Source organism: Trachemys scripta, chromosome 16 (assembly GCF_013100865.1).
Source record: "Trachemys scripta elegans isolate TJP31775 chromosome 16, CAS_Tse_1.0, whole genome shotgun sequence".
In the NCBI taxonomy this organism is placed as follows: domain Eukaryota; kingdom Metazoa; phylum Chordata; order Testudines; family Emydidae; genus Trachemys; species Trachemys scripta.
Window position 1 is genome coordinate 23,160,221 of NC_048313.1, and position 26,793 is coordinate 23,187,013.

General features: G+C 52.8%; 1 protein-coding gene across 1 annotated transcript in view; it reads left to right on the top strand.

Annotated features, from left to right (window-relative positions):
- The window catches only part of RETN (resistin), a 70,430-nt gene extending 44,546 nt beyond the window's left edge, over nt 1-25,884 (top strand). The window contains exon 3 of the mRNA XM_034793237.1: nt 25,781-25,884. Within this exon, the coding sequence (XP_034649128.1) occupies nt 25,781-25,862 (82 nt within the window). The 3' untranslated portion in view covers nt 25,863-25,884. The remainder of the gene's footprint in view (nt 1-25,780) is intronic.
- Nucleotides 25,885-26,793: the final 909 nt, after the last annotated feature.

Here is a 26,793-nt window from a genome sequence, read left to right on the forward strand (position 1 = left end):
TAGATAGCATGTTCAAAGCACAGCTCCTACTGACTGCGGGTGCAGCTGCAAGAGCTCACGATCTTAGGTCAGACACCCACGAAATGAGAAATACACAATTAGTCACTGCCTGTGAAAAGTGTGGTTTAAGTGACTTGACCAGCAGCACACAGGAACTCATTGACAGAGACAGGAATAAAATCCAGTTCTCCAGGGCAAAATTCAACTACCTCAACCATGAGATCCTCTTTTCTCAGCCTGCCACTCCCTGGCTCTTTCACTACATAGCTTCTAACGTGTTCAACGAATGAGGCAGAGGTTCTACAGACAACAGCCTCCTTCACTGTACAACCCTAGACCAAATCCAACCTGTATACTGAATGAGACAGGGGTTTGTGACAAAAATAGTATGCAGTCATGTAATGAAAGACTGTGCCATAATGTATATGCACAAGGGGCAGAGTTAAGGTGACACAGCCATCCTTTATTCTGGCATTTCCTAACTTTTGAGTGCCTGACTGCCCACTCCTTGCCCATTTTGAGTGCCCGTTCCTTGCCCATTTCACTGATTCCCAGCCTCTGTCCCAGTTCCTCGTCTGATCTCAGTCCCACCCCACCTTCATTTCCCTTTCTGGTTCTCAGTCCCAGTCCCCTCTGTCCGCTGGTGCAAGTCCCAGTCTCCTTACCCAGCTGATCCCAATCTGTCTCCACCCCAAATCCCAGTCCCAATTTCCTTCTCTCTCCTCCCCACCAGTCTTCAGTCCAAGGCTCCTGCCCAGATTCTGCATCCCAATCTACTCCCCTGCCTCTCACCTAGGACTGGCCTGCTTAGCCTTAGACTGGAGCATACTAAGTTTAGCCAAAGTCTTTGGGGATATTTAACAGCAAAGCTCTAGCAAGTCTCAAACTGTGATTTTTTTAAAGGCTTAGAATTTGTTCAAATTTGGGTGAATTTTCACCAGAAAAGCAAAAGGCACGTCCCTCATATGAAAGCAACTTCCCAGCCAAATTTCAAGTCCCTGCTTCAAAGCCAGGAGTGCTAGAGCTACTCAAAGAATAGGTCACGAGATTTTTTTAACATGCACAAAAGAACCTATCTTTCCTTAGCCTCGTTCTCAGAAATGGATAAAGTCTGGCAAAGTTATAAGCGACTGAAAACAGGGTTTTATAACAGGAAGTGTCAGGCTTATAATCAGGGCCGGCCTTAAGGAATATGACATCCTGGGTGAACTTGTATTTTGGGGCCTCTGGCTCCAGCTGCCTCCCTGAGCTCCCCACCCATGCCCATGGCCCTATCTGCCTCCCCACCACTCCCTGCATCACCCTTGAGCCTCATTGTCTCCCCACCCCATTGCCCCAAGCTCCCTTCTGCAGCCTCACACCCGAGGCCCACCTCACTCCTTGCCTCTTGACCATGGCAGATCCCCCGACCACGGTGCTCTGGTCTGGGTAGTCGCCTGCATTGGCCTGCTCCCCACCTGACCCTGCACACAGACATGCTCCTCAGAAACACAGCAATGCAGTCCACTGAAACCCCCCAGCGTTCATACCACGCACCCTGTAGGAACAAATGTTTGGTCAATCATTCGATCCCTTGAATTTATTGGCCCCTTATGTCATGTGCTGCTGGATTTCTTCCGCAGTTGGCTGAGCAAAGCTGTGTAAATGACTCCCACTGTTGCTCGAAAGTTTGTGACTAAATAAATATCAGTGAAACTCCCCAAATCCTCTCCTACTCCTGACCAAATTCTAGGGCCTTCCAGCCAGTATACTCTGATGTGACAGGAGGGTGAAGGACGGCGGTAGCTCAGCTGAGGCAGTGCCAGCACCCACTGGAGTGGAATCATTACAGCAGGTAGCAAATTGCCAAATTTTGATTTTTCATGCACATTTTTGTCCCCAAATCGATTTTTTGCTAACACCCTCCCCCTGACTCCAAAAAAAAATTGTTAATGAGAAATATGTGTCCAAAATGTTTGGGCTTTTCAATGAGCTGTATTTTAAAATATAAAAATTTGGAAACAGGAGTAATTTTTTTTCAATCAAGGCAACATTTTGTGCTGTTTTTTCAATCAGCTGTGATAACAGTGCTATATATTGATATCATTGCTCTCTAATCCCTGTGCCCCCCCCCACAAGGAGTCCCTAGAGCTTTTCAATGCTAATGAATTAACCCTTGCACTCCCTGCGTGGAGGTGAGGAAATACTGTTTTTTCTTTCCATTAGTTTAGGCACTAGATTGGAACTCTGCAGACGTGGGTTCAATCCCCAGTTTTGCCACAGACTCCCTGTGTCACCTTTGGCAAGTCCTGTCATCGCATCGTGCCTCAGTTTCCCATCTGTAAAATGCAGATGTTAACCCTTCCTTTGTCAGACTGTGAGCTCTTTGGGGCAGTGATTGTCTTTCACTCTGTGCAGCACTTGGCATGATGGGGCTCTGCCATGACACACTTAATAATTTTCTCTATTTTACTGATGGGGAAACTGAGGCATAGAGAATGGAACCAATTACCTTGTCATATAATAAGCCTACTGCAAAGCCAGAGATGGAACCCAGGAGTCCTGACGCACAGAACCGCACCCCCATGGTCTAACCACGAGACACTACTTCCCTCCTAGAGCTGGGAATAGAACCCAGGAGTCCTGACTCCCAGGCCCCTGCTCTAACCACTAGACCCCATGCCCCTCCTAGAGCTGGGGATAGAATCCAGGAGTCCTGTCTCCCAGCCTGCCCTCCAACTTTAAGCACTAGATCCCCCTCACCTCCTGGAATAGGGGCAGGGAGGGGGTGGAATTGGGGCCTGGACTTTGGGGAAGGGGATGGAATGGGGGTGGGGCAGGGGTGGAAGGGGGTGGGGCCTCATGGAAAGGGTAGGGTTGGGGCAGGGCCGGGGGCAGAGGCGGGGTTGAGCACCCACCGGCGGGAGCAGAAGTCGGTGCTTATCCCCCCACTCCCTAGTGCCCCAACATACACATCTTTCCTGCCCCCTCACAGCCCAGCACCCCCACCCCCTGCAAGAAATCAACTCCCCCACACCCTGCCTCCCAGCCACACTCACTGGCCCTGCTGGGAGACAACTGTGTCTGCCAGGTTGAGCCTGGTCATGAGGCGGGGAATCGCTCCGGTCACTCGGGAGTGGTGTGATCAGCCAGGCCAGGGCCTGCCCCGTCCAGGCTCCCCCAAAACGCACTTCCCCTGGAGGGGCCCAGCCAAGCTCTCCGCACTGTCCCCTTCCCCCCGCACTCCCCCGGCTGAGAGTGGCCAGGCTTCTGCACCAGTCCCAGGCAGCTCAGCTCTGGGGAGACAGGCGGGGCCCCATAGAGCTTGTCCGCAGCCGGAGCTGCACTGGGGTCTGTCCAGTGGGCAGAGAGGAGCAGGGGAGTGGGGCTGAGGAGGCAGCCGGTGGGCAGGCCAAGAGGAGCAAGTGGTGGGTGGGGGGACCCAGAGGGGTCTTGGGGTGCAGTGCAAGCGGAGCAGGCCAGGGCCCCTTCTGAGCATGGGCCCAGCTCCATGGAGCCACTGGAGCCATTGTAAACCTGTGACTGTATAAGCCAACCCTCAGTCATAGAATCATAGAATATCAGGGTTGGAAGGGACCTCAGGAGGTCATCTAGTCCAACCCCCTGCTCAAAGCAGGACCAATCCCCAACTAAATCATCCCAGCCAGGGCTTTGTCAAGCCTGACCTTAAAAACCGCTAAGGAAGGAGATTCCACCACCTCCCTAGGTAACCCATTCCAGTGCTTCACCACCCTCCTAGTGAAAAAGTTTTTCCTAATATCCAACCTAAACCTCCCCCACTGCAACTTGAGACCATTACTCCTTGTTCTGTCATCAGGTACCACTGAGAACAGTCTAGATCCATCCTCTTTGGAACCCCCCTTTCAGGTAGTTGAAAGCAGCTATCAAATCCCCCCTCACTCTTCTCTTCTGCAGACTAAACAATCCCAGTTCCCTCAGCCTCTCCTATTTTTTTCTTTTTCTTTTCACTCATGGTAGCCATTATGAAGCTCAAGATTTTGTTGAATAAATTCATACACAAGGAAAACACTCAGTCACACACAAAGAGAAGAGATCTCTCATGGCGCGTGGCACACTAGCAAGGCACTGACAGTGTGTGGAAGCCTGTAGAGGGGGAAAGAAACAGCGCGCATAGGGTAACCAGATCACAGCAGTAAAATAGGACCCGCCCCCTCCCTGCTCGGCCTCACCATTACACCCCTCTTTAATCCCCAGGGGTCACTATATTACTGCACACAGCAGTACCAAAAATTAAAATACTGAAAATGGATGCCTCCTTCCAGCCACCGACTCGCCGCTCGCCTCCTCACCTCCCCCCAAGTATAAAGCCTCGCCGACACTACCTGCCCACCCACCCTCTCGGGTCGGCATCCCCCCATGAAATAAGGGGAGGGGACAAGGGGGACAGTTTGAAGGGATTTTCTGGGGCTATGAACTAAGCCAGGGAGAGGAAAGGGGGGCAGTGTGAAAGGATTGGATGTGACTGTCCGCACACAAACACAGGGGCCGCAGGGAGCCCGGGGGCGTGGGGAGCAGTGTGATAGGGTCCAGGGAGGGGTAAGGTCCCTGGACCGGGGAAGGGGGCAGCAGTCAGGGCAGGGCAGGTGCAACACACACACATACGCAGGGCCGCCCGGAGAGGGGAGGGGCAAGTGGGGCAATTTGCCCCAGGCCCCGCAGGATCCCCCATGAGAATGTTGGAGGCTCCACCCCGCCTCTGTCTTCGCCTTCCCCCATCCCCCGGTGCCTCAGTGCGCCGTGTAGGGTGACCAGATCACAGGGATGAAATATCGGGACGCACGGGGGGAGGGGGGGAGCAAAAAAAAATGGAGGCGGAGGGGAAAAAAAAAAGAAACACGTTTCGCAGGGTCCGGGGGCATTAGCTGCCTTCCCCACGGAGCCTCTGGCCCCCGGGCCCGCTGGAGCGCAACCGAGCGGGAGAGGTTCGGGGCTCCCCAGCAGCGGCGGGGAAGTTTATCGGTTCGGGGGACCCTGACCGGCTCCTCGCCCCTGTACGCCGGCCGCCCCGCCTGGGACAAGTCTCGCCCCGGCAGCCCCTCTCCGCCGCATGTCTCTGATGGGCGGCCCACACCCCCGGGCCGCGCCGCCCACCCAGGCCCTGCCCGCTCCGCGCTGCCCCCGGACCCACTGTGCTGCCCCATGGGCTGCAGGGCTGGAGCAGCCGCCGCAGCCATGGCCCGTGTGCCCAGGCTGATGCACAGGGGCATCTCCTCCGCAGGCCCGGCTCGGGATCCAATGGGGCAGTGAGGGGGCGGGGCTGGGGGTGGGGATTTGGGGAGGGATCCAATGGGGGAAGGAGGAGGCGGAGTGGGGCGGGGGGGTAAGAGCCCCTCCGGGCTCTGCCTGTGCGCTGGAGTGGAGGGCAAAATTGTTTGTTTGTCCAGTGTCCCGACCGAACATCGTTCAGGACGCAGGACAAACAAGCAAATATCAGGACAGTCCCAATAAAATCGGGATGTCTGGTCATCCTAGCGCTGCGTCCAGGAGCAGCCCTGGACAGCGCTGCAGCGGCCTTGCTCCAGCGAGGCCTGAGCTCCTCCCGCTCAGAGCCGTGTGGTAAGGGGGCGGGGCTGCGAGCTGCAGCCGAGCAGCGGGAGCTCACGCCCCGCTGGAGCCAGCCCGCTGCAGCACTGTCCAGGGCCGCTCCTGGACGCGGTGCGCTGAGGCTCCGGGAGACGGGGGAGGCGGGGGTTAGCAGCATGGTAAGGCTCTCTGAGCTGGGCATCCCCCCCCAGCCCTGACCCCCCCCCCCGAGCCCAGCCCCCCCGCGCCAGACACCCCCCTGACCCCATCCCCCCCCAGCCCTGACCTCAGCTCCGAGCCCAACCCCTCTGAGCTGGACATCTCCCTGACCCCAGCCCCCGTGAGCTGCGGCTCGAGCCCAGGCCGGGTGCCTCCCCCCTCGCTCGGACTTACCGGCTCTGCCTTGTGCCCAGCGCTTCCCACCTCAGCAGCTCCAGAAGTGACGTTGGACGCCAGGCAGGAGGAGCGGGAGACTGAGACGCGTGTGCCGGGGGGAGCCGACCTCACAGCTTCGCGCGCGCACTGCACTCCGACCGCTTGGACGGTCAAAAACGCGGCTGCCAGGTTCGCCCCCTGCCGGGGAGGGGGGCAACCTCACAGCCCTGCGTGTGCGCGCACTGCGCTCCGACAGCCTGGATGGTCAGACGCGCGGCTGTCGGGTTTGCCCCCTGCCCAGGGGTGGGGGAGGTCGGGCCCCCCTGCAGGGGGCAAACCCGGCAGCCGCACTTCTGACTGTCAGGGCGGTCAGAGTGCGGCGCGCGGGGCTGTGAGGTCGGGCCCCCCGGGCAGGGAGTGAACCCGGAAACCCCCACACACCGCTTGCCCGCGGGCCGCACAGTGGGCCCACGCGGGCCACATGTGGCCCGCGGGCCGCGTGTTGTGCAGGCCTGTCTCACAGTGACGCAGCTGCATCAGTACAGTTGTGCCCATAGGCCGTGCATGAGTCTTCCATTTGGGGAGGCTTACTCATGAGTGTCAGAAGCTCCCTAGAAATGGGGTGTGTGGAAGGGCTATTGGTGTGTGGACTTTGCCCCCCCCCCCCCCCCCAAGGCCCATCCCTGCTCCGCCTCTTCCCCCAAGGATCCACCCTCGCTCCATCTCTTGCTGCCTCCACTCTGTCCTCAAGCCCCCTGTCTGCTCTTCTCTGCCCCCTCCCCTAAACCTGCCCATCATCTCCTCTCTGCGTCTCCCCCCGAGACTGCCCACTGGCCAGCTGTCCTCTTGCTCACTTGCTCGTTCACCTTCGCTGCGGAGAGGAGCGAGTGGCGGATGCGGGGCGCTCAGGGAGAAGAGACGGAGTGAGGATGGAGCCTCGGGGGAAGAGGCTGAGTCTGGGCAGGGAGTTGGGACAAAGTGTGGGTGGGGCCAGCGGCGGCTCCAGGCCCCAGCGCTCCAAGCACATGCCTGGGGCAGCAAGCCGTGGGGGGCGCCCTGCCAGTCCCTGTGAGGGCGGCAGTCAGGCAGCCTTTGGCAGCATGCCTGCCGTGCTTGGGGCGGCAAAAAAGCTCGAGCCGCCCCTGGGTGGGGCCACGGTCCAGGCACCAGTGCCCCCTCCCCCACTTCTAGGGAGCTTCGCTTCTGGTGCTCCAAAGGTGGCAGGCTGAGACCCACCCCACATCTGTAGCATTTACCCTCCTGCATGGCCAGCCTTTTCTGGGGGGCTTAGCCTCCCCAAGCCTCTTATATGTGCCACCTACGGCTGTGCCACTGTAAGGTCTGTAGTTAAACATGGCCTTATGCAGAGTGTCACAGCTAACTACGCGATGGAACAGATTGTTGCACAAGTAGTTAACACATATCTCAAGGGACAGTTGAAGGTGAAGTGGTCTCTTAACGCCCCTCCAGTCATAGGGAGGAGAGGCAGGGGGAGGGAGGGGTTGTAGTGGGTTATAAATTATTGTAATAAGCAATATATCCCGTATCTCTGTTCAGTCCATGGTTTTTAGATAAGATCTGACCTATCCAGATAAGACCCTGCAGACACAGCATTCTCCATTTGCATCTTTAGATCCAGATTGGATGTCTCTTTCTAAAAGAACTTAAGCTCCACTTCAACCACAAGGTATTGGGTGAATTGTGGGTGAAATTCTCTGGCCTGTGCTGTGACGGAGGTCAGTCTAGGTGCCCAGAATGGTCTTGTATAGCTTTTACACCTAAGCCTTTATAAGTACGTCTACACGGGCATACAAGCCCTGCGGCATTGCCGCGGTTGGCCTGGTCAGCTGACTCGGGCTTGTGGGGCTCTGGCTGCGTGACTCAAAATAGCAGCGTAGACATTTGGGCTTGGGCTGGAGCCTGGGCTCGGAAACCCAGCAAGGGGGGAAGGTCTCAGAACCTGGGCGCCAGCCCGAGCCTGAATGTCTACACTCCAATTTTTAGCTCTGCAGCATGAGCCCAAGTCAATCGATCCCAGCTCTGAGCCTGGCTCCAGGGGTTTTAATTTGCAGTGTAGACATACACTACTTGGTCTAGAGAGAAACAGAGCGTTGTTATTATCAGACAGACGCAAGTGATCTAGAAGAAGCGGCTGATCCGTTGTCAGTTAATTAGGAAGAGGTCTCAAAAGGAATACGCACTGCATGCTAATCCATGGCATAATGGGCCTGGGTTACATCAGACAGGAAAAGCAGGGGCAGTGTCTCAGAACGAGCCGGGCCTGCCTGACAGTTAGAGTCACGTCATTCTTCAGTCAGGGAGAGGCTAATTTCATAATTGAACTAGGCCAGGAGGAGCATCGAATTAAAGCAAATTAGCTCTTCAGAAGAGCAACAAAAGAGTTCTTGATTTTCTCCTCGTCAGAGGATACGGCTGCTTCTGCCACTCATTCATTGGTTAATAGCTGTGCAATTTATCATCGTCCCGAGATAATGGTGCCTTTTAGCAAAAAGTGGCATATTCTGTGGCAAGCTGCCCTAAATCTCGATGTTGCAAGGTAGCCTTGTTTCTCCAGTAGAGGCCTAACTCTCAGCTGGATGCAATTTTTCATTGTTTGTAATCTGATAACTTTTGATGGCAGTGTCCAAACAGTTCCAACATTTCGGGGAATGTTCTAGGCATTCACGAGAAGAACTCTCTGGATGTTGGTGACACCTGGGAACTAGAAAGGCCTGATTTCCACTAAAACAGCTGATTGGCTGATTTGCCTTTGATGTCACAATCCCACTAGGGAGCTTCTTTGGTGCTGAAATGGAGGACACAGAGAGCCCCTGGCATGGGGGGCAGAATGGGGGGCCTTGATATGAGGGAATGGGGCAATGGAGGGTCACACAAACCCCTGGCATGGGGGAAAATGGGGGACTTTGGCATGGGGGAGTATGGGGGGACAGGGCTATTGTGAATCAGAACCCTGTCCATCAAACCCTTAATTCTATGGCATCTTCTATTAACCCTCTGCCACATTAAGGGAGAATGACTTTGCAGGTGCATGGCTGGCATGGCTGGTGGATGCAAATGCTGAGGAGGCCACCATCGGAGGCTGCAGAAGTTCGCTTTGAATGGAGGGGTGGTGGTAGGGTTGCCAACTTGGTAATATTTAAAAACCAGACACTCCAGCAGGAGTTCCAAAACCTCTCCTGCCCCCCTCTTCCCCCCCCCAGGCCCCCCCCCCCCCCCCCCCCCTCCCCCTCCCCCCCCCGGAGGCCTTGCCCCCCCCCCTTCCCCTCCGAGGCCTTGCCCCTGCCCCTCCTCTTCCCTCTGAGGCCCCCCGCCCCCCTGTCACTCGCTGCTTTTTCCCTCCCACCCAACCCCCGCCCAGGTTGGGAGGGACTTGCCTGTGGAGTCAGGCTGAATAGGGGAGGGATAGCTCAGTGGTTTGAGCATTGGCCTGCTAAACCCAGGGTTGTGAGCTCAAGCCTTGAGGGGGCCATTTAGGGATCTGGGTTAAAATCTGTCTGGTGATTGGTCCTCCTTTGAGCAGGGGGTTGGTCTAGATGACCTCCTGAGGTCCCTTCCAACCCTGATATTCTATGATAGGTGCAGGTGATGACCAGCACCTCACCTGGCCACCCTAGGTGGTGGAGGAGCAGGGCAGGCACTCTGCATGTAGGGTGACCAGATGTCCTGATTTTATAGGGACACTCCCAATTTTGGGGTCTTTTTGTTATACAGGCTCCTATTACCCCTCACCCCCTGTCTGGTCACCCTATCTGCATGGGAGCCGCTGAGACTCAGCAGGCAGGAGCGGGAGCTAGTTCCAGGCTGGGAAGTCAATCTCAGCCAGTCTCTGTCTTGCCAACCACTGGGTAGCTGCTCCCAGCCCCGGCCTGATCACTCCGGTTCCTACCTGGTCCTTGGCCTGGTCCCAGGAGCCACTCCAGCCTCCAGATCCTGCTGTCTCTTCTGCCCCCCACAGAGGTGTGTGTGCAGTTTACAGGGCATATTGGGTCCCAGGACGTGCAGTGGAACAGGAATACAGACCAGCCCCCACATGTGTGACCATGCTGGGGGTGTATTGCTTGGAAGGGAAGCTGCACAGAGCATGCATTAAGGACGGTGGTGTGAGCAATATGAAAGGCGCAAGTGTCAGAACAGAACCCAGGCCCTGTAGCTTTAGAACCACGCACACCTACGGCCTGAGCTGCAGCAGCTGGTGCTAGGCTGGCGGCTGCAGAAAACTCACAGCCGGGTCTCTGCTGTGGTGCCGCCTCTCAGTGTGGTAGGGGCTGGTGGTGCAAGCAATGCAGGGGACTTAGGGCCATATTTACAAGGGTATTTAGGTGCTTAAAGATGCAGATAGGCACCTAGTAGGTTTTACACAAGCACCAAAGTGAATTAGGCCTTTAACATAGGTGTGGCCTCGTGGAGCACATGTTGGACTGGGAGGGCGGAAACGTGGGGTCTAGTCTCACCTCAGTAACTGGGTGACCGAGGGCAGGGCTGTTGCCTGCTCCGTGCCTTAGTTTCACCATCTATAATACTGGGATGATAATACTTGCTTCCTTGGATAGGACTTTGACATTGACTGATGGCCAGGGTCATATAAGAGCTAGGAATTATTATGATTAATTAATTATTATTACTATTATTAATGATTATGATGTACCTTTTTAAACCTGGCCCTTTTCCCCTGGCTTGTTGTTTGGATGGGTGGGGTGGGGAGTTTTGATATCACCTTAAACTGTCACTAAACCACAGTTTTGTTGGTGTTCATTCTGATATTCAACCCAACGCGTTGTCATACATTGTCCATCTGCTGCAGGTTTTTCATATTAACACATCACTGAGTGTAACTGTTAAGGGAGAAGCTGGATGTTTCCAGCATCTGCCTGGGGCTTTTGAGATTCAGTGGGAAGCAGTTGGCAGTTGTGACTGGCATGAATATATTTGCTTTCAGCTACGAAGATCATGGCTGAAATCGCAGTCCTTACGGAATTTTCTTCTCCGTAGCAGACAAAGGCAGGATGAGATCTGACAGCTGGGACGTGAAGGGAGACAGACTAGAAATAAGACGCAAGTTTCTAACATGGGAGTTAAGCGTTGGAACAGATTCCTTTGGGATGTGCTGCATTTTCCAGGATCAGTCCGGGATAAAGAACAAACTTATTGTAGCCTGTTGGGTTTGTCTGAACTGGAAGGTTTTACTCTCAAAAGTTCTGCCAGCCGCTCTGCTGAAAATGAGGATGCATCACAGACTAGCTTGGCTTTCTTGTCCATTTAAGGGCAATGCAAACCATTTTTGTTGTGGTTTGGGTTTTTTTGGTATGTGCAAGGCCACAATCTTCAGGCACAGGCTACTGAGGATGGGCAGACAATAGGGCTGAGCAAATAATAGATTTTAAAAAAATCCAATTCCATTTGAACTGAAAACAATGTTTTCTAATATTGCATCAAATCTAAACTGGAACACTTTTTGTTTCAAATTGACTAAAACATTTTGAACGGACTCCACACAATTATGTTTTGATTTTTATTTATTTCAAGTTGAATGAAACGTTTTGGTCAACTGGAAATGAATTTTTTCCCCCAAGGTTTTCATTTTGATTAGGCTGTTTTGGGTGTTTTTCACCCTTTTGTTGTTGTTGGTTTTTTGTTTTGTTTTTAATTGGCCAAATCTGAAATGGAAACCCTGTTTGGAATTGAAAAGTCAAAGTGAAATGTTTTTGACTTTTTCAAGATTTCTTTTCCGCAGCTGAAATCATTCTTCAAATTCAACCCAGATTCAGTGAATAGTTTCTAAACCCCAAAAATGGATTTTTCACCCAAACCCCCCAAAGAATTTATGGAAAAAATGTGACCAGTGGATGTATCTTTAAAGCTATTCACAGGACAGCTGTATATCATAGTGTTGGAAGGGACCTCAGGAGGTCATCTAGTCCAACCACCTGCTCAAAGAAGGACTAATCCCCAACTTTCTTTTTTTTTTTTTTTTTTGCCCCAGACCCTTAAATGGCCCCCTCAAGGACTGAGCTCACAATCCTGGGTTTAGTGGGCCAATACTCAAACCACTGAGCTATCCCTCCTCCCATATGATGAGAATGGGTTTGTTATCCATCCAATGAGCACTGACTCCAAAGATCATGATGAGCACCTAGGATGGCCAGCAGCAGCTCCAGAACTTTTGGATGCAAAAGGCCACACTCCTGGAGTCATGTGCTGAACTCCCCCAGCCTCCCCCAGTGCCCAGATGCCAGGATACAGGGTGTCCTGGCTATAGAGAACCAGGTGGCAATTCCCATATGGAAGTTTGCAAACCTGGATTGCTATCAGTCAACAGGAAATCAATTTCACCTTGATCACCTTGATTGATCGGTCCTTCAGCCTTCATATAAATTGTGCCGATCACAACATGTCTTCCATTCTTCTCTTATCCTGGCCTTCTTTCTCCATGTGCAGCCGTGCCTTTTCACGATAAAATCTTCCTATCTCTTTGGAGGTCAGCCGAGTGGTCGTTTCACTTCCCGTGGGTACCACTCCGCAACAGCTGCAATCCACCAATTGTCCGTGAGCCTCGCTATATGCCTGGCCCATCGCATTTTATTGTACCTACCTGCTTTCAACAACAACGTCCTGCACTGCACTCTGCTGTCTGATCACTTCACTGGGGACTCGATCACAGATTGAAATCTCCCAAATTCTTCTTTCCGTCGCCCTCTCTGTGACAGACAGTTGTGGCTCTTCTATCGTCATCAGCGCCCATGTTCTGCTGCTGTACCACATTGCTGGCAGTACTGTTGAGTTGAAGAGGTTGGCGAGTATTGCCTTGGGTTGATTTTTTCTTGGAGGACATCCTTGATAGAATTGAACGCACGCCAACCAGCTTTCTTTCTTCGCGAGAGTTCGCCTTCCTGATCGTGGCGCATGTTAATTTCTTGGCCCAAATAAATGTATAGCTCAACTTCTTCTATTTGTTCTCCCTGGATGATTATTTGGGCTTTTGGCAAGGCATCGTTTTAGAGAGGCTCATTTTCAGTCCAACTTGGCTGCTTTTTTGTGTCGAGTCCTTGCAGCATTTTCTGTAGTTTGACAGTGTTTTTGGCAATCAGCACAATATCGTCCACGAATCTGAGGTGGTTTAACTGCTCTCCATGGACGCGGATCAATTCGGTGCTGAAAGATCAACAGGCTGTCAATGAAGTCTGTGGATTCTTTGAATCAATCAAGACTAGATGGCTCTTTCTAAAAGACCTGCTCTAGCTCGGCCGGAAGCTGTCGGGCTGGATGCTGGCGTGACATCGCCTGTGCAGTGCTGTGCAGGGGTCAACCAAGATGATCTTAATGGAACCTTTTAGCCTTCAGATCAACGAGTTGCCCGTATTAAAGGGGCCGTGTACGTCACGCCTGCAGCGCGGCGCAGTGAGTGAGTGAACCCACTGTCCTCCCAGCCACAGAGCTGCCCAGCCTGTTAGCTGGGCCCAGCTGGCATCTCCCTACAGTCATCAAAGGAAAACGTGAAACACGTCCCCGATGTGCATCCAGGATGAAAAGCAGCTGCAGGCAGGGATGGGGGTAGCGGCCCAGAGCTCGTTTCCATGGCAATGGGCTCAGCTGGGACTCTGCTATTGAGAGGGGATGGCTGCAATTATATTAATGGGACTCAGAGACTGACCCGGGCACAGCTGGCAGTGCACATAGTGATGGACGCTCAGAGCCAGCAGGGGTTGCAGCAGGCTCTGGGAAGCAGCCGCCAGCCCCACTCTCCGCCTAGGGGTGCACAGAGGTGGGGGGAGGGAGAGCAGGTAGCTGTGGGTGTGGGGGGCAGCCATGGCCAGCAGCTCCTGGTATGGGGGCAGGAGGAGGGGACAGCGTGATTCCAAGCGCTGATAGGTCATAAACCAAATCCTGACTGCCCACTTTCTCTGTCTCCCGCCCCTCATCCCCAACAGCCCCTACCAGTAGCTTCAGGGCAGGGAAGAGGACTGCAGTGCATCCCCTCCCGTGCCACCCCCTTATAGGGGGCACTGAGGCAGCCAGCAAGGGTGGGAGAGAGCTGCTCCTGTCACCAATGGACTCCTGTACCCAGCACTGAAGAGGAGCAAGAGGGGCGAGAGCGAGACCCGGGGCGGGTTGGGGAAGGAGAGAGGGAAAAGAGGGGGGACCTTGATGCTGCCCAGGCCGGAGCTGTTCTGGGGACGGAAGCCCTCAGTGTCCGGGGCTGCCACTTAAATGCTGTGTGAGAACCGAGCTAGCGAGAACAGAAATGCTGAGTGGGGAGGTCACTGTAGACCCAGCTCACCCACGTGGAGGTGGGGGCTCGTTAGTTCTAGGAGACGCAGTATGGTTGCCAACTTTCTAATCGCACAAAACTGAACACCTTTGCCTCGCCCCCTGCCCTGCCACTTCCCTGAGGCCCTACCCCTGCCTGCCCCTTCTCAGAGGCCCCGCCTCCCACTCACTCCATCCCCCCTCCCTCCATTGCTCGCTCTCCCCCACCCTCACTCACTTTTACCGGACTGGGACAGGGGGTTGGGGTCCAGGAGGGGATGACGGCTCCAGCTGCAGGTGCAGGCTCTGGGGTGGAGCCGGAGATGAGGGGTTTGGGGTGCAGGAGGGGGCTCAGGGCTGGTGGAGGGAGTTAGGGTGTGGAAGGGTGTTCTGACTTGGGGCAGGGGGTTGGGGTATGGGAGGGGGTGAGTGGTGCAGGCTCTGGGTAGTGCTTACCTCAGGCGGCACAGTTGTACACAACCCCTCCCCTTGTGGGGTAGGGATGTTTTACAGATGGGGAAACTGAGGCACAGAGAAAGTGACTTGCCCACAGCAAGTCTGGGGCAGAGCTGGGAGGTGAACCCAGCCCTTCTGAGGCCCAGCCCAGTGGCTCTCAACCTGATTCAAGCCAGGAGTCCCCAGCCTCCTCACCCGCATCTGGCCAGGCCCCCTCCCAGTGAGCAATACCAGAAAGGCAGGGTGGTCCTGTCCCCACCCTCGACACCAGTCGAGAATTCCTGCCTTGCCCAGTAAGGATTTTGCTTGAGTGAGGATGGCAGAATGGAGTCCAGGGAGAGCACTCGGAGACCCCCTGAAATGAAAGGTCTGAGGGGAGATATTTTGCCATCTGATTCCATTGTCCCTTCAAAGGTGCACAGCGAAACCATGATGCCAGCTTTTCAGCTCCCAGATCCCAAGCTAAGCCACCCCTTATGGGAAAATCGGAAATCCTATAGCCATTCAGCCAATACGACACTACAGAAATTTCCTAGGGACCTATAGAAATCACATTAACTCTGACCTGTAGATTTGAATAGATTGAAATGCCTTCTATAGGGGTTTTTAGAAGCATACCGTAGAAGTCCACAGCAGGCATCTGTTTAAATTCTACAGGATGGTGCAAAAAGAAAAAAATGCTACAGAAAAATGCTGATGTGCTGCTCAGTTCTATAGGACTTTCCAGTAAGGGGCAGTGCCAGGGGCAGGTGACCATGAGGGGGCAAAGGAATCTATGGGGCAGGGAGGAAGCCTCTGGGGACAGGAGGGGTGGGGTGCAGAGAGGGAGACTGGGAATACAGAGCTGCTCCCTGCCAAGGCTGTGTGGAAATGGTGGCAGTCAAAAAAGCTAACAGCATTTTAGGAGCCATTAGGAAAGGGATAGATAATAAGACAGAAAATATCACAATGGCACTATATACATCCAGGGAACGCCCACACCTTGAATCCTGCGTTCAGTTCTGGTCACCCCATCTCAAAGAAGATATATTAGAATTGGGAAAGGTGCAGAGAAGGGCAACAAAAATGATTAGGGGGATGGAACAGCTTCTGTATGAGGGAAGATTAAAAAAACGTGGACTTTTCAGCTTGGAAAAGAGACGACTAAGGGGAGATGTGATAGAGGTCTATACAATCATGACTGGTGCGGAGAAAGTGACTAAGGAAGTGTTATTTATTTCTTCACATAACACAAGAACTAGGAGTCACCTGATGAAATTAACAGGCAGCAGGTTTAAAGCAAACCTAAGGCAGTACTTCTTCACACAATGCACAGTCAGTCTGTGGAACTCATTGCCAGGGACCGTTGTGAAGGCCAAAAGTATAACTGGGTTCAAAAAAGAATGAGATAAGTTCCTGGAGGATAGGTCCATCGATGGCTATTAGCCAAGATGGTCAGGGACCCAGCCCCATGTTCTGGGTGTTGCTAAACCTCCGACTGCCAGAAGCTGGGACTGGATGACAGGGGATGGATCACCCTCTCATTGCCCTGTTCTGTTCCTTCCCTTTGAAACCTCTGGCACCGGCCACTGTCAGGAGACGGGATACTGGGCTGGATGGACCATTGGGCTGACCCAGCCTGGTCATTATGTTCTTATCTTAACGGAGGGCAGCCGTGGCTTCAGTCCAGTTTAGAGCAATGGGAGGCAGGAGCCATTTCAAAAGGGGGCAAAACTTACACGACTTTGTGCCTGTTCTTCACTCAGGAGAATGCTAGTGACCCGGTGTCACTGGCCTGGTGAGAATAGCACAGTATGATGACAATGTTGTGAGACTGGTTACTCTTGGGGAGACAGGCTGCATGGGGAGCACAGGCCTGGGGGATTGTGGGAGATGAGAGATGGGTCAGGTGGGTGCTGGGGAGCAAGGAGGGTGAGGGGGATGAGGGGTGGCCCCCAGAAACACAAACACAACTAGTGCTGCTGGTTCCCCCCACCCCCATGTCACTTCCCTTGCTCAGTACACAGTTCATTGTGTAACTCTGTGCTGTGCGATTTCCTGGGGCCCTTGCACCACATTCAGCCTATGGGGCAATTGGCCTCGGCTCTTGCAAGCTGTTATCAGACAGTAACAGAGCTTGGGGGAACTGCTGACCTGCCCAGGGAGCTGGAATCCTCACCCAGGGGAAGTCAGAGCCTCATACGACACCAAAACCAGGACACGAGGCTCTGCCTTGGGGCTAGGCACAAGGGGATCAACACTAAACTTGGAATCCCCACTCCCTACCAGGAATTTTTCAGGAAGTGATGTCACTGCTCCAGCCAATTGGGGTTAAGATTTCCAAGCACCAGATAGCACCATGCTGCTATTCAGCATGTGCACACCTGGGCTGGAACTTGCTGGAGGCAGTGAAGATAGCTCCAATAAGCCCAGGCTCCTGCCACCAGAGCTAAAGGAGAATCCTTGTTAGCCGTATGGAGCCTATGACCCATGGTCACCAGGTCTGCTTCCCTCCAGCAGAGGGCACTGGTGATATAAACCTGGCAGCTGATTCCAATGCACTACTGATGGATGAACCTGCTTCCCAAGTCACGAATGAAGAATAAATCCCAGGAGTCCTATGTCCTACCCACTGGGCAACTCCACCAGCCCATGCCACAATGTGGCCTGCTTCTCCCAGAGTCAGGACTGTCCTGACACCAGGACTAGCAGACGCACTAAGACCATAAAGAGCCTTTTACATGGTGTGTTGGGGGAGGCACAAGACTGGGACCGAAGGATTCCATCTGGAGCAGGACTGCCCCCGAAGCGCAGTCATGTCTGGGTTTGCTGTTCTGCTGTGTCCCAGTCATAAGGCTGTCACCACACGAGGAGGCAGCATGGCCTAGTGCCTAGAGCACTGGACTGGGACTTGGAGAGCTGGGTTCCAGTTCTGGCTCTGCCAATGGGCAAGTCACTTCTCCTTCTGTGCCACAGTTTCCCCATCTGTAAAATGGGGACAATGATACCAACCTCCTTTTTGAAGTGCTTTGAAATCTACTGATGGAAAGTGCTGTATGGGTGCTAGGGACTAGCATTGCTTGTGTAACGCTGACAGACTCTGGTCGCCGGCGGACAGGATCAACCCGGGGACCTCTGGAGCTTAGCCAATGGGCTGCTAGCTAAGGTTGTAGAGCAGACTCATTTTATCTCTCTCTGTAAGTGGTCTGAGGGCCACCAGATGGGACAGAACACAACACCCAGAAGCCGTGTGCTTTCACTCTATGCATCCGAAGAAGTGAGGTTTTTACTCACGAAAGCTTATGCCCAAATAAATCTGTTAGTCTTTAAGGTGCCACCAGACTCCTTGTTGTTTTTGTAGATACAGACTAACATGGCTACCCCCTGATACTTGCACCCAGGTTTCACTTGTTGACTGCAATGGAGTCACTCCTGATTGACACTGGTGTGAGTGAGGAGGGAAGCAGGCCTGAGTCCTTGCCCCAGGGTGCTCACGATACAAGGAGGTGCTCGGAGGAGAGGGCAGGACCTGGGGATAGGGTTCCAGGGATAGGGCAGAAGCTGCCTCCTTAGTCTGCGATCGTGCAGCACTCAGCACAATGGGGTCCTGATCCATTGGCACCTACACACTACAATATTACACCTAATACATAATGTACAGCACCTAACACACTGGGGTCCTAGTCCATGACTTGGGCTCCAGCACGACCGTTATACACCTAATAAACGATCGAGACCACACTGGGCCAGTTTGCCTTGGAGATACAGATTCTGATCCGAAGAGCCCCAGAGGATCTGATTTCCCATCTCACCCCAACTTTTCCTCAAGCTGATGTCTTGAAATTCCCACCCTTTGCTTGGGTCATTTCTCTGCCTGGGCTGGAGAGAACCTTCCTTCCCGCACCCACGCATCTGCAGCGGTTTTCTCTCCTGCCCTGTTGCTTCACACCTAGAGGCGGTGCTGGTGTGAACAGCAGCCCCTGGGCGCCTGCTTTCTCAGGGCCAGTGTAGTGAAGAGAAGCTGCGGTAATCCTTTGCTCTTGGGGTCAGCAGCAGTGTCTTGGAAATGCAGCCTCATTGGCTCTCCCCTGGTTCTGATACCATCTGGGGTTACACAACAGGGCCTGTTGTTGAAATAAGATTCTCTGTTGTGTCATCCAGATCAGAGTTGGAGAGATAGCTCACGGAATGGTCGAACCTCGTCGCGGGACGGGGCCATGGAAATGAACGACATATATGTGAACAATGAGGCTGTGGAGAGGTCGCCAGGCAAGAAGATGAAAAGAACCAGTCCCAAGCCAGCAGGGCATGGAGGTAAAAGCCAAGAGCAGTCGCCAGCTCAGACCCACGCGGCATCCAAGCAGCGGGTTCCAATAGCGCGGAGCCTGTCCTGAGAGCACCCCATCCTCAATAACAGCCCTGTGACCACTACAGCGCACGTGGAAGAGGAGCCAGCTGTCCTCAGACCACCAGCGAGTTGTCCACAGGCCACAGCATGGGAACCTCTGGCTTAGGCAGCTCCGTAGAGCAGAACTGCAGCCAAATTGGGATCACTAGAAGCATTTGGGGTGGCTGATTTGAGCCAGGATTTAATTTCAACCCCAGCTCGCCTGCCCCAGAGGGGGCTGATCATAGGGCAGTCAGGGAAGGCCGTACTATAGTACCCAGCCCCACAGCTGAGCAGATTGGAGCCAGTGTTAGCAGGGAAGTACAGAGGCCACAGCGGGCAGCGGTTTCTGCCAGTGAAGGGCAGCCGTGGCACAGAGACACCAGTCAGCTAGTGACTAGAATCCTAGATCAAATCAGGAAAAAAAAATTTCACCCTGTAGAAAAAATTCAGCAAAAACATTGATTTCTTTCATCACTTTTTTTTCTAATATTTTGGGGGTTCTTCAGAAAATAAAAAATTCCAATGGACCAAGAACCGCAAAGCATTTTTGGGTTTTTCCACAAGGTTTTGGATGAAAATTGAATTTTTTTTTTTGAAAAAAAAATGTCCCTTTTGTAACAGAACAAATAAAATTACACACACACACACACACACAGACACATTTATATGGAGAAATGTTCAGTTTTGAACTTTGCTAATGAGAACTCTTAAAGTAGTCAAAGGCTGAGTTTGTTCCAGTTTGAAATCATCCTTTTTTAAAAAAAAACTGCCGGTTTTGCAGCAGCGGAGTTTTCTGATGATGAAATGCCTGATTACGAAAATATATCCGTGATGACTGACAAGAAGAATCCCCAGCCTCCAGCAGAAATGCCTCCCTCATACCCAGGTAAGTCAGAACAGCATGGCACTGGCACCCACAGCCCCAGAAGTGGCTGCATTCTAATGCTAGGTGAAGGATCTCAAAAATGCTTTCTACTGCTTACGTAGAAAGGGATCAGTTGTCCCATGCTGAAATGCAGCCACTTCTGGGGTGGGATGTAGCAACTGTTTAACAGCTTCACTGTGCTGCGGCACAGAGATCACTCACACAGCGTTGAAATGCAGCCACTTCTGAGGTGGGGGAAGACAGCTGTTTAACAATAGTTTAGGACAGGAAGTGAAGAGGAATCCTGTATCAAATTGGAAGGATGACAGAATGGAATTACTCTGCTGGAAATATGGCCTGGACGCTGGGGTAAGGGGGAGAAACAACCGGTTCTAAACCGGCTTCTAAATTTAGCAACCGGTTCCTGCGAACCGGTGCGAACCGGTTCCAGCTCACCACTGGGAGTAAGCCCTAAAATCGGATGCCTGTCCATGGGGGTTGGGAGGAGGGAAAGATACATTAGCCAAGCAACAACCCCCCCTGCCTTCTCCATCCCTTGTCTGTACTGGTGGGAGAGGCTCTGCAAGGCTCTTGCTGGGGAGACGTCTACTGGGAAAGTAGTGAGGGGCTGGTCCCAGGGTGTCAGTTACACTAACCCAGCTAGCTGCAGGCATTGCCAACACTGGGACAAACTCCCAAAACAGCCTGGGAGATATGCTGGAATAAAGACCGTTCCCAGTTCTCAGGGATTAACACCCCCTACTAGAAGCACCAGCCTCTTCGTGGTGGGGGGTCTGAGGTCGGCCTTAGCTCCTCACCACAGAGCCCCACATCCTGCAGGCCCCGTCCCCTGGCCAGGCTGGAAGCCAGAGCACCTCAGGGGGCAGAGACATGGGCTGGAGGCTGCTCTCTGGCACCCTGCTCCCCCCCACAGCAGATGGAGGGTCCGGGGTTCCCCCAGCAGCCCAAGCTCCCTGGGTGGTTCTTACCATGGCCCAGCTCTGGCTTCCGGCCTGGCCAGGCAGCAGGGCCTTGAGGGGAAGAGGAGGAGCAGGGGGCAGGGCCACAGTTCCAGCACCGGTGGCCTCCCCACACTTCTACACAGGTTCCAGTGTTCCTCTTTGGGCCCCCAAATTGGCCGGGCCCTTGGGCACAGGCCCTGTGCCCCAAGCATTAATCCCCCACCATGTATAGCACATATATTAGCACATATGGAACATACCCAGAACCTGCTCAAATATAACAACAGCTGTTTTCCAGCCCCTATAGCTCCATCCAACCCCCAACCTGCCAAAGGGAGAACCCAGGAGCAGAAACACATGTTGATGCTGTACATCCTGATGGCCATTTGCTTTCTCATGTGGATCTCTCTCCTCTCGCTCACACTCGTGAACGGTGAGTCTGCCCCCAGCCAGCCCTGGGCACCAAGCGGATGGGGGATCACTTGTGAAAGGTTCAGAGAAGACATCAGGTCCTATGACCATTTGAAGTCTGGAACACCTGTCTGAGAGTGAGACACTAAAGGAACATCATCTGTTTAGCTTATCAGAGAGAAAGTTAAGAGGTCACTAGGAATCTATGGGGAGGAGCTTCCGCAGCACGGCTGGCTGTAAAGGAGCTACCACAACTTCAATATGAATCAACAATGTGATGCTGTTGCGAAAAAGGCAAATGTCATTCTGGAGTGTTGCATGTGAGACACACAGGAGCTAATTGTTCTGCTCCACCCGGCTCTGGGGAAACCTCAGCTGGAGTCCTGTGTCCAATTGTACGTGCCGCACTTTAAGAAAGATGTGAACAAATTGGAGAGTCCAGAAGAAAGCAACATAATTGATCAGGGGGTTAGAAAATCTGCCTCTGCGGAGAGGTTGGACGAATTGGGCAGTTTTGGCCTAGAGAAGAGAAGGCTGGCGGGTGTGGGGTGAGGGACACACCTGATGACAGGTAGCAGGTTGTTACAATGAGGACAGTGATCAGTTGTTCTCCATGTCCCAGCTTTGATGGAACTGGTGCAGTTTGCAGCAAGGGAGATTTAGGCTGGATATTAGTTAAGCTCTGGAACAGGTGACCTAGGGAGTTGTGGAATCCCTGTCATTGGAGTTTTCGAAGAACAGGTTGGACAAACACCTGTAGGGATGCTAGGTATCCGTGGTCCTACCTTAGTGCAGGGGGCTGGACTAGATGACCTCTCGAGGTCCCCTCAGCCCTGCATTTCTATGATTCTATGATTTTTTGACAGCCAGGGGGCTCTTTAGTCTAACAGATCCAAGGGCTGGGAGCAAGTTCAGACTGTGCTATATAAGGTACGTATTTTGAACAGAGCAGGGAATTATCCATTGGGGCAGCTGACCCAGGGGTGTGGTGGATTGTCCTGGACTTTAGCTGCTTTAAAACTAGACCGAGTGGTTCTTGCTATAAAATCCACTCCAGCTCCACCAGCAGTTCCTGGGCTCCAGTCAGTGTTCACTAAATGGACTGCTCTGGCCTTTGTTTTTCAGGAGTTCAGACTGGATTACATTGGTCCCTTCTGGCATTGAACTTGAGGGGTGGAACCAGGGCCGGCTTTAGGAAGTGCGGGGCCCAATTAGAACAGTTTCGACGGGGCCCCAACAGGGATGACTAAAAAAAAAAACCACATAAAAAAAACACGCGGGGCTTGTACTAACCCGGCAGCGCTCCTAGTCTTTGGCGGCAGGTCCTTCACTCACTCCGGGTCTTCGACGGCACTGAAGGACCCGCCGCCAAAGTGCCGCCAAAGACCCGGAGTGCCTCCAGGTGAGTAAAAATTAAAAAGGTGCCTCTAGCCAGGGAAGGGATTCTCTGTCACTTGCCCCCCACTCTGGGCGGCCCTGCCACTGGTCGCAGGGCCCTCTTAGGCGCGGGGCCCGATTCGGGGGAATTGGTGGAATTGGCCTAAAGCCGGCCCTGGGTGGAACCCTGGTCCCATGAACATCAATGGCAAAATGCTGTCTGGATTTCACCCTAGCAATCTGTGACTCAGACAGTGAAAATCAGGGGGAAAGCATGAAACCCCCTTGGCACAGTATTCTGGAGCTACAGAGATGAGGTGCAGGTGGCAGTTTTAACACAGATGGTTAGAGTGGGAGGAAAACACTCATTCCAGGCAGGGAAAGCCCCTTCTACCTATATATAGCCCAAAGTCTCCTCTCTGCTGAGGGCCTGACCCATGGGAGTCTGTCCATTGACATCGTTGGGCTCTGGATTAGGCCCCAAGTCTGCCTGCATGTGATCCCAGCAGTTCAACAGAATGTGAGATCCTTCTGAGATAGAAACATACAGACAATGGGGTTCCTAGAGACCCCAAGCGAGATCAGGGTCCTCTTGTGCCAGACCCTGCCCCAAAGAGCTTATGATCTAAGTAGACAAAGGATGAGAAACTGAGGCAAAGAAAGGGGAAGTGACTTGCCCAAGGTCACTCAGCAGGTCAGTGGCAGAGCCAGGAATAGAACTCTGGTCTCCCAAAGCTGGTGCCCTACCCACTCAATGGCGCTGCGTCCCCGGTTTTGTTGGGGCATAGCCTGTATTCTCCATATTTCTCAAGACATCACAATTCAAAGTACTTTCCAAAATAATGGCTAAAGATATAATACCAGAATCAGACATTCAAACAAACAAACAATCCACGGATCAGAATCAAGGCTCTTGTGTTAAAATGAAATACATGTTTTGCTGCACTGGATATGACTGGTGTGTTTGTGTTTCTTATGTGGGCTGTGCTAGATAGATTGTATCTTCAGCTAGTCAGTCCTTTGCTTGGTGGTGCTTGGATTTTGTGAATGTAGTGATAGGTCAATACATGAATGTCACTTAGTGACCCTTACATGGTATTTTACAGAATTGTTTTATGTTTTGGAATAGATGAGTAGAATAATAGAATATCAGGATTGGAAGGGACTGCAAGAGGTCATCTAGCCCAACCCTGTGCTCATAGCCAGATCAATCCCCAGACAGATTTTTACCCCAGTTCCCTAAATTGCTTTCTTAAGGATTGAACTTACAATGCTGGGGTTAGCAGGCCAATCCTCAAACCACTGAGCTATCCCACCACCCTACCTACTGTGTAATGGCTAAATACATGTTCTAATACCGATGGATGAAGGGGGATGTGTATGTATGCCAATGGATGGATGGCAGTATTTATGCTGATGAGTGAATGGATAGAGGAGTATGTATACCAATGGATGGAGGATGGATGCATATGAACGCTGATGGATGGATGGATGTGTATGGATGCTGATGGATGCAAGTGAATGTACGTTGATGGATGGATAGATGGAAGGCTGCGTATGTACGCTGATGGGTGAATGGATAGAGAAGCATATATGCCAATGGATGGAAAGATCATAAAATCGTAAAAGATTAGGATTGGAAGAGACCTCGGGAAGTCATTTAATCCAACCCCCTGCTCAAAGCAGAACCAACCCCAACTAAATCATCCCAGCCAGGGATGTGTATGCATATGGAAGGATGGAGGTTGAATGGATGTGTATGTATGCTGAAGGATGGAGGATGTGTCGATGGACATGTCTATATGCCGATGGATGGAAGCCTGTGTATGCCAATGGATGGATGGATGAATAAATGTATATGGCCGCTGATGCGTATGTATGCGTAGAGAGATCCTTCCTACCAGACAATCATCAACTCTGCCCACCCCTCTGGGGAATCGTCCAGACTGATCGAGTTAAGGGAATTGTAAAACTGCAATGAAAACGATGCCTATTTAACATTTTGTTGTTGTTGCTTTAAGACCAGAAGATGACTGGGAAATTAGAGAAGATAAACGCTTCCCTTTCCCAGAGGATAGAACAAGGTACGTTTGGTTCCTGTCTTGACAGCAGAACCAGTATTTTTAGGTTAACAGAAAGCACTGAAGAGGTGGGGGCATCATCCATCACACACGGCCTGTAAGGAGCAGTCATGGAGTCCAGGGGCCTGGGCGTTGCCAATAGAGCATCTGAGCCATTGATGGAGTGGGCCCAGGGCACAGCTAATGGGCATTCTCCATAACCCCCTGTGGGGAGAGGGGGGTTCTGTGAGCATGAGGCCAGGACAGTTATGGCCAGCATGTGGTGTAGTGGGTAGGGCGGGGGGGAGAATTTCCATCAAAACTTTATTCTGACAGAAAATTGGGCTTTTGACCAAACTGATTTTTGCAGAATGTATCAGCCTCCTGCAAAGATGTTTGATTTTTCATCAAAAAAAACAAAATAAAAAAAAATAAAAACAAAAATCTTTTTGGCCCAAACTGAATTTGTTGTATGTTTTGGGGCAGTTTTCAGCTGAAACGTTTCAGCTGCTGAACACCAAAACGTTGTAGCTTTTTTGAAAAAAATATGAACATTTTGGCAGGTATGATTTTCCCCTCCCATCATTTTCATTGAAATTTTCCATGGAATGCCCTGCCCCCGTTCTGTGTCCAGCGTTCATAGCTGGGGCCCTGGGGGGCTAGGAATCCGTGCAATCTGAATGACAGTAGCGCCTAGAAGCCCCAGCCATGGATCATGACCTTTGTTGTGCTGGGCGCTGTACATTATTAGATGTATTACGGTAGTGCCTCAGAGCCCCAGTGTTGGCCCAGGACCCCATTGTGCTTGGTGCTGTACATTGTGTATTAAGTGTATTAGAGTAGAGCCCCCTTGAGAAATTGGCCGTATTGCCTGAGGCTCAGCTACAGCACCCTGCTCCAGGCGCTGCGGCTGTATGTAGCCCAGGCCACCACTCGGGGGCGCCAGAGCACCACATGGCGCAAGGCTGGGTGGGTTACATCTGCTCAGGTCACAGCTGGGGCAGAGGCAGCTTCTCTCCACCCGAGCCTGGCGGGAGGGGGCAGCCTTTCCGCTCCCAGGGTCCTGCCGGCTACAACTCTGCCTCTTGCCTTGCAGTGTCCTCCACCCTGGCCAAAGCCAAGCTACTCTGCCAGAACGTCTCAGCCTGTGGGGCACTTGTCTCCTGCCCAGCAGGTGAGAGCACTTTCCCGAGTGCCCGCAGGCCCAAGGCGGGAGGGAAGCCCTCAGCACAGACCCCACCCCCTCTGCAATCCTGGGCGGGTGTGGGGTTGGGGCAGTGATGGACCACTAACCTGCCTGGGGCCCCCCTGCACATGTGCTGCCCAGTGCCTGGAGCAACGTCATTCGCACCACTCCCAAGACCAGTGTGGGCCCATGGGCCAAAACCATGGGATGTCTCAGTGGCATCCCTTGCTTGGGCAGTGGCCTGGTTGCAAAGAGGCAACAGGCCCATGCCCTGGGTGCTGGGGAGAAGGAGAGAGCAGGGCAGGTGCCCCCCATGACTCCCATCCTGCTACCAGATGCTCCCCTAACACACCTCCCACCATCCCCCCACAGGGGACAAGCCCACGGACTGCGCCTGTGGAATGGGTTGCGACTCCTGGTACATTCGCATGAACTCCACCTGTTACTGCCAGTGCGGTGGCATCAACTGGACAGCCATGCACTACTGCAAGATAGGGCTGGAGTGATGCCAAGACCCAGCCTGGGGCACCGGAGAGCCCCACCTGGCCTGCCGCCCCTGCCGCCCCCTCGCCATGGGCCCTGGCACAGAACCATGCTGTGCCCCTCATGTTACTCACTCTCCTCCACCCTCACTCACTTTAAACACTGGCTCCCCAGTGTTTAAAGTGCCCCCCAGAAGTAGTCACATGTAAATCCCTGCACACACCTCTGGTCAGGTGTGTTCGAATCAGGGTTATGGTGTTTTCCCAAATTAACACCAGGTTCCTTTTCCCTTTTTATTACAAGTTTTCTCGGCTATACAGACTCTGTGCTTTCGAGTGCAGAAGTGTTGCCTCTTAGAGGCACCGAGAGCCGGTGTTTAATTTTCCCAGATTACTGGGTGGGGGCTTGAGCCGGTTCTGTGTTGTATTGTTAAGAGGGAC